The 8,532-nt window shown below is 36.0% G+C and overlaps 1 protein-coding gene across 1 annotated transcript in view; it reads right to left on the bottom strand.

Moving 5' to 3' along the window:
• Positions 1-250: 250 nt before the first annotated feature.
• The window catches only part of LOC110020288 (protein C2-DOMAIN ABA-RELATED 5-like), a 30,101-nt gene continuing 21,819 nt past the window's right edge, over positions 251-8,532 (bottom strand). Inside the window, exon 3 of the mRNA XM_020718340.1 lies at positions 251-713. Within this exon, the coding sequence (XP_020573999.1) occupies positions 423-713 (291 nt within the window). The 3' untranslated portion in view covers positions 251-422. The remainder of the gene's footprint in view (positions 714-8,532) is intronic.

The following is an 8,532-nucleotide window of genomic DNA, read 5'->3' as shown; positions in this document are numbered from 1 at the left end:
TTTTCTAGGATTATTTTTATTGTATTTCTGTTTAAAATTTTGTTCCGATAATCATATTTCAAAATGTGGTTTTGAGTCCTAATCAATCGAAGCCTAAGTGTATATTTCATCCCAACACCTAAAACAAAAAATAATAATAACAATAAAATCAACTTATAACATAAAAAAAATAAAAAAAAAAGAAAAAAATACAAAAAGAGAGTGCAGAACACCAATGAGAATGAAATCTGCATTAACTTTACACAAACATGAGACAAAACATAGTGAACACACATCCTGCTACTGTAATGATTCACTGATTTAATAAGGACCCATGATATAAGTTTTATATAAGCAACATCTCATAAAATTTGTCCAGAAACACGTGCTCAATGATTATTTAAGCAAAAACTAAATATGGCTTGATTACAATAAAGTTTGTTTCAGAAACCTGGAGCACCTGGCATGCTAACCCAGCTCAGCTGCAGTTCAACCTCACCAGACTCTACATTTTGCAACCTGAGAACCAATTCTTGGATTACTTTTCCATCTTTCTTAAGGATTGGGCTTTCAACGGCAAGGCAGTTCTCCCTGCTGGGTTGCACAGTTGTGATTATGGTGCCGTTTGGGATGCCAGCCAAATTCATTCTCACAGCCTGAAGAAAGGATTGGATGTCAAACTCTGCATCTCCCATTTTGTCGTCGCTGCTGAATGTGTCCTTGTCGTATACTTGCTGGATTACATATAAAAGATGTAAGAATGATAACAAAAAGTTAAGCAACAAACATCACTAGGAAACATAAAGGTTCAAGTGAAAAAAAGTATAGATGGATGGAACTACACAGTCAAAGGAGAGGAATTCACAATGTCAAAAAAAAAGAGGAGTTACAAATGAAAAAAGGGTCTGGCATCTCAAAGACAATAGCTATACATATATATATATATATATACACACACACACACACACACACACCATCAAAAAAATTTTAATCATCCGGCACGAATCTAGAAGCGTAACATGAATCTCGAGACAACTTTTAGAGCAATTAAAGTTTGAACTTCAATTAAAAGTAATCCAAAACTCCGATTCCAACAAAGTAACAGTAGAACTATACATTTGCGCGTATGTGCATGGGTGGGTCTGTGTGGGTGGGGGTGTAATGTAAATCCGATCCATAAATTTTTTGATTCAAGCCTAAAAGGATTTTAGGTCACAAACTATTAACAAAAGAGGATAAAATCTAAATGAGCAGTTAACTGGAGAATGATGCATATATGATGCATAAGACCATATCTGTTTGCTGCAATTTGAAGAGAATAAAAGTAGCAACTGGGCACATTTATATCAAATCATTGACGTACTGAAATATTGGCTTATTGTATACATGGCGTGAACTCAAAGGCTAGGAACAATTGGAAGCTGAAAAAAGGAAAAAAACAAAGAGTACACTTCTATTACCTAACTAGAATCTGTATATATTGGTTCAATCATTCTACACGATGTAAGAATTTATATATAAATTAATCAATACAATACATGCGTTGAATATTCATCAAAGAAATGCATTTTTTAACGAATTTTTTAAGAAAATATATGCATTGACATATGATATTATTCACGGTCGTCCTTTCCCTTTGTGTTTTGCGGTTTCACTTCCATTTTCCCTCAGCTTTCCCCTTCTACCACCGCAATCTCCAGCTCTACCCTAAGGTTTTTTCTTTGTTCGGCTCTTTCTTCCAACTTCTCGTTCCTGATCATTCTTCATTAAAGGTATGCCTAGACTTTCCTATCTTCTGTCATCTTGATAGGGTGTATTCTTCCTTATTTTGTGTGTTTGGCTAGGTTTTATACAAATCTCGATTTCCCTCTCCTGCGTAAATGTGAATTCATGAGCATGAGTGCACTTATGGAGCTCTCCTTAATATCTCATTAAGTACATGAGTCTCTTCGGTATGTTTGATTTTTGGGCACAGTGAATTGATGAATATAAGCATGAGTGAATTGATGACATGAGCATGAATGTCCTTAAGTGTGTTTGGTTTTAATAGTCTATGTGGGGATCTCTATTTTTTTTTTCTTTGGTATGGAAATGTGATAAGAGAATTGGGAGCTTATAAGGCTCTCCTCCTATGTGCATTCGATTGTGTTTGATAATGACATCTATATGTGAGTTTTTTTTCGTACTTCGGTTTTTTTCATATGTCAATACGATTTGATGTGTCTGGGTGTGTTTGGGTATGACATGTATGTGAAAATTTCTGGTTTCTTTGGTGCTCTACTCTTTATGTGTGTCTTTGGATGTGTTAGTTTATGACATCTTTGTGATGAATTCTAGTTTCTTTGGTTTCTTTGGTATGCCAAAATGTCAATTGATGAGCATGGGGGCACTTATAGGGCTCTCCCTCAATGTGAGAAATTTTGGCTTATCCCGTTTCTTTTGGTTTCTTTGGTATGTTGCAATATGAACTAATGAACATGGGAGGGCTTATGGGGCAATGATGAGTGATATGACCTTGGTGTTCTTCTGGGAAACCTTTATGCTGTTATGCCCTTCTACATATAAGAATTTGTCCTACACTGAAGTAAGACAACCAAGATCCCCTTTTCATTATGATTGTTTGATGACAAATTCTTTAATTCTTAATATTGACCCTGAGTTTTGATTTTTTTTTTCCAAATTTTAAACTTCCTCTTTTCCAAATCTTAACAACTTCTATCTTATCACATTTTTATTTGTTATTTCCTTACTAGTGAGTTGTTATGGACAAATCAATAGAAAATGGCTTGTCTACAAAATGAGATAGAGAAGTGTTTGTCTTTTAATGTCTATCTAAAAGAGGTTAAACTGGGTACTCGACCTACAATCCATTTCAGTAAAGAAGGCTAGCATAATATAATTCAAAATTCTTGTGAGCCAATTGGAAGAAAATATGATAGGAGTCAATTAAAAAATTAGTGGCACCAACTAAAAAAGGAATGAAAGGTGCAGAAAAGAATTGAAATATGGGTCAACCAGACTGGATTGTGACCCCATAAAAAATGACTAGATGCTTAAAAAAAATGGTGGAAGGAAAAAATCGGACGTGAAGTTACTTTTTTAAATGCTTATGTCATATAACTTTTTTAGCACATGTATGATAATATGATTATTGTTTTCACTTCATTGAAATGTAGAATGTCTCTAATGCAAAAAAAAAATCAAACTTTTTGATATTGATCCTGAACTTGAGGAGAAGCTTGGCATGATGCTCAATGGAGTTGTTGTCACTAGTGATCATGCATGGGCTCCAAGTCAAGAAACTCCAATTAACTTGGATCTCTAAGAAGCATCTCAACAGAACGATAATTCAAATGATCTTGAGAGATGTTTATAACATACTACAACTGAGCGCGCTACATCCAGTCATACAAAGCAAAAATATTTTGTTGAACCCATCATGCGGAAAAAGAAAGCCAGCAAAACATTTTTCCTAAGGCATCAAATTTTCAAACTAGTTGCAACATTTTCGGAATTTTCAGCTTAGCCAAGTTCATCACACAAACCTTCTTCCATTTATGATGTCATCGGAACACTCGAGATGATCCCTGAAACTTATGATAACATTCCATTTTACTTATTCTCTACCAAGTTGCTCAAGGGTCCAACTAAAAGAGAGTTGTTCATGTCGATTGTAGCTGAACAAAGGGGTCATTATCATAGGCTTTTCTATGAAAGCCAACACGACTAAAAAATTTTGATTTGTTAAGAGTTAACAGTTTGTTATTATTTGTGATTGTTTGACTTTCATATTTGTCATGCTCGGACTATTATGTGTTGTTCTTATGCAGTCTTATGCTGTGCTTATAAATATTAAGTAATGTTGTGTTGTTGCATTATGATTTGCTTCAGTTTTTTTTTTCTTGAGGTCTATGATGAGTCATATGACATCAGAGATTCTTCCAGATGGTTTTTATGTCGCTTTGTTTTTTAACTTGGACAAATTTGATAATAAACACTTAAAGGCAGCCAAGATTTCTTTCTTTATTGGTCCTTTGCCTTCTTATTGTGGCTGATTGTGATTTTCTTTATGTTGAGTCCGAGTCCTAACTTTTTTTATTTACTTGTTGGTTCTATCACACATATACTCCAATTTTTTGAATACTCATTGAATTTTGCATTCTCAGAAAATATAAGTTTAAGAATTTTAAATGCTTCTAGAGTTTTGTACTACAACTGTGATATGCAATGTTCCAAGTATACTTAAAGACGAGAAGCTAGCTATGTGAGAAGATCCTATAGGTCTCCCATAAATAGTACACTTGATAATTGTAAATTTTTCAGACCGACTGATGATAATAAGAAATCCAATTCAGATAGTGCTCATGTTTGAACTTGAAGGATAACATTATAATAATATTATTTGTTGTTATTGTAATTTTTATTATCATGTAATTTTAAGTTAAGTGATGTATTACACTTGAAGTAGTATAATAATGAACTTCTGAATTTTTTTGAAATGTTGAATATATTTTTTTTATTTTGTTTGAATTATTTCTGAAGCAATGATCTCACACCTAACAGATATACATAAGAGCATTACAGTCTTTTTTCTTAGAAACAACTACAACATAGTATACCATACAAATGATACACCACTTCACCACCAGCTGCTTTCTAACAACAGCTTATCCTAAAAGCAGCTTCACAACTAGTTATTCAATAAGCTGTAGCATCCCCAAATAGACCCTAAGACTTAGAAAACTCTAGTCACTACTAATTTTCAGCAACCTTCACAATGAAGATGTGTGTTGTTTCCTAACTTGCTATGCTACTACGCACTCCATCATAAGATGATTTTAATTCGCTATTATTATCATAAGATTATCCTATAGAAAATCATATATCATGACAAAGTATAAATATGTTTAGGCTCTGCACTAGCCATTGAGATTATCATATAATATGCTCCAAGTATCATATATATTTTCCTGCACCATTATTATGGATCACCTCATACTTTCACCACTGTCGTAGCAATAATTTTATGGGTCTCTTACAATGTTTTTGATCTAACTCAGGATAAATGTTGATGATCTAAAACATCTAGATTTTACACAAATTATTCACTCACCAGTAGCTCCACTCTATTATAAGGGTTATCAAACTACTCCACGATTGTCACTCTAGTACATATCTTCTTATGGGCATATTTAAAGAAGAAGATGAGTGTGTTCTGCGACTGCATGCATTATGGACACTAGTTATTCCTCTTCAACACGCTGAAAAATAGATCTTGGCCTTATGAAAGAGTTAATCGACTTGTCATTAGGAGCCTTATTTGGATATTTCTGCAGTAGCTAATAGTTATGTAAGGATTAATCATATAATAGATATGTTATTAATCGTTGATTTGTTTTTTAAGGTTCTTTTATTAAAAATCTTATATTTTATAAAAGATACATCATGATTTGTTATGACTGCACTTGAATTGCTTTCCCCTTTTTATATCCATGTATGCCAAACAATTTTTATGAATCTAGAAAGCTTGTAACTTGTAAGAAATTTTTCATGATATGAATACCAGATATCTAAAAGTAATGTGTCATAGTCACTCTACTCATGAAGTGACTAGAATCCCAAAACCACACCTCTTCTCTCTCTTTCTCCTATATTTTCCTCTAGCTTTCCAAATCTCCCTCTTGATCCCTCTCCATCTCCCTCAAAGCATACTTCATTTTCTCTTTTCAATCTTTGGAGGGCTTCCAAAAGAAGAGTTACTTCCCCTTATCAATGAATCATAAGAGTGCAAGAATCTATCGATATTATCAAGTCATCACAAAAATTTGGTAACAAGCAAAGTCTAGCACATCATGCATCATATAAGGGTTTCCCTACTTGTATCCTTCATTGGTCTACTTGATTGTTAGAATGTCATATGTGTACGAAACATTTAAAATGGTTGAAACTTTTGAAATTAGTGTGTCCTATGCATTACAACTTGTTGTAAGTCAATTATGTTAGCATGCTCGTTGGATAAGAATGATACCCATCATTTCTTCGAGAAAACTGTTATTCAAATACAATAGTTTAAGAAAAGGAGAATCTGTTCAAAGATGTCACCCAATGAATTTGCTCGAGTTTCGATGTCCACATGCATACGATTCATTCTTTTAATATCTCGTGCCAACAAGAAATATCAAGCTACCAGCACCCTAATAGAGAGCTCTAAATTAGATGAGTTTTTCCCCTATATTTAGATCAATTTTCTAGTTATCTAATGCAATGAAGAACAACATGCTATTGATGCTAAGAGAGAGCTTTGAAAGTTGAGGAAATTTCTTCTCTATTATTGACACGGGAGCTTACAACAGAGCATCTCTGTATTATCTTCCACTGTACCACGAACCAACTCCATGACCTGGATAGGCAGGAAGCTTCCTAGCGACCTGGGACTGGGTCAGAACAACAAATTGAGAGCCAGCCGACCTTCCTTATGCGGATTTGGCGCTTCCTCTCAACAGTCGGCCCAATCCTTATTATCTAGGGCTTATATATTTGATTCATATATTTAGGTTTTCAATTTTGACATTTGTTTTCTATCAAAACAGCTGTCATCATCCTCTTTCTCTATTCTAGGCTTGTAATTTGTTGAGGTAGTGATCTCCTTCCAAAGGATCGAGTTGCGCTCCATCCTTTATTCCTCCCTTCATTGTCGCTATCATTCCTAGCCTTCCTCTATGCTGCCATTGCTGCCCCTGCCCTCCACCATTGTTGTCGCAGCCCGCCAATCTTTCCTGTTGTCGTTTACCACTATCTGACCTCCCACCATTGTTGCAACCGTCCCCGAACAACCACCCGATTGCTGTTTTTTACAGTGACAACCGCCGACAATGCCTTCCGCTCCCTCCTCTTCGCTGTTATTGAAGTTCCAGCCCTCCACATTTTCTTGTCGCACCCAGAAATCCCTCGCTCTGTTGTTTTACAGCTGTCCGACCATCCTACATCACTGCCACAACCCAGGACAGCACTTTTCCTGTCGTTTACTTGCTGTTCAGCCCCTCGCCCTTGCTGCCACCGCTTCTCGCCCTTCCTGTTGTCTAGCTGTCTGGCAGTTTCTCACCTCCCCTTTGCTGCCCCATCACCCCCTTCTTGCTGCTCCACCATCCTTCCTTCCAACCGCCCTTTTGTTATCTCTCCGAAGGTCCAAACCCTCACAAATCACCATCCCCACCCCGATATCCACTCTGGCTTGAGTTTGTTGTGGCGTGTACGATGCTTTTTTTATTTCCGTTTATCAGATTGTATTTCCCTATTCTGAATTCAATAATAATAACTTGTTTTTTCGTTGTTGTTTGGGTTAACTCCGGAATCAACTACATTCTCCAAATCTCTAGTGCAATGAGAAACACGGATTAAATTCTACAGCTAGTCGAAGAATGCCTCCGTTTGACTGACTTTGCACGGGCAGAAATTGGCTATCTTGCCCCTTTTTCGGGTTAATTGCACTACAAACTCATGTTACTAAGCACCAACTCCAATAGGCTTAACAGCGATCAGTCAGTATAGCACATTACTAGACTTTGCCTTAACAATCAATATTTTATATTTTCAACACTTTGACTCCCTAGTGAAGAATAAACCTTATACCTCTTTCAAATGGTAAGATATTCATCAATTCTGCTAGGCCTAGTGATTTTTTTAAAATTTCACTTAATTCTCATCTTCCTTACAGTGTACTGAACAGTCCAAGTAATGATGAAAAAAAATTGACACACTCAGCACTTTCAGTTAACTTTTTTGGCACGCAATACTAGTCAAGGAAGTAATTCTTCCATCATATGCATTTATTTATCGAGAAGGAACTGCTACGCATAGACATCATATACACCAATTTCGGTTAAATATAATTATACGACTGCAGTCATCCAATTAACCAAACAAGCAAAAAAGGAAAAAAAAAACATATTTAAGCAGTAGCAAAAATGATAAACTTTACCAAGCATTCAACAATATGCCACCAATTATATGACATCTAAGAATGCAATGATCACAATAGCCAAAACATCAACAGAAAAAATACATGGATGGTATTTGCCTGATTCACTGGGTTCAATGCGGAAACCAACCCTTAAATGCCCAAAATGAAATTGTTGGGTTCAATATCAGGTTTGAAGCAATAGATATTAATGAAAGTCTGTTGACCTCATTTTTAGTGAGGTCTTAGTCTCCTACTCCCATGAACCCCAAATCTAGCCTTAGGAGTTCCATGTTGACCATCCTAGCGGACTAGTAATGGAGCCCACCTCCGTAGAACTTCAAACCGCTTCTTTACTTATTTTTGCGAAGAACTCGCGTGAGTGGTTCCAAGCACTCAACTTCTAGTTGCAAGGGCTAAGGACCAGCATGTAGAGGGCCCGAAAATGAGTTCCTATAGGATCAAACGACCTTAGGTTAACCCTCGGTGACTCAGCAACGCACTCGTTGCATCACACACAATTTTGGCTTAAATTGACTCGCCCGCCGGCAAACTCGTCCGGACGACCCCGGATGACGAAACGGACTGCGCCGACG

This window comes from Phalaenopsis equestris, unplaced genomic scaffold (assembly GCF_001263595.1).
Source record: "Phalaenopsis equestris unplaced genomic scaffold, ASM126359v1 Scaffold000094, whole genome shotgun sequence".
Taxonomy (NCBI): Eukaryota; Viridiplantae; Streptophyta; class Magnoliopsida; order Asparagales; family Orchidaceae; genus Phalaenopsis; species Phalaenopsis equestris.
Note: the sequence above shows the minus strand (reverse complement) of the source record. Positions and strands in the feature narration are given on the sequence as shown.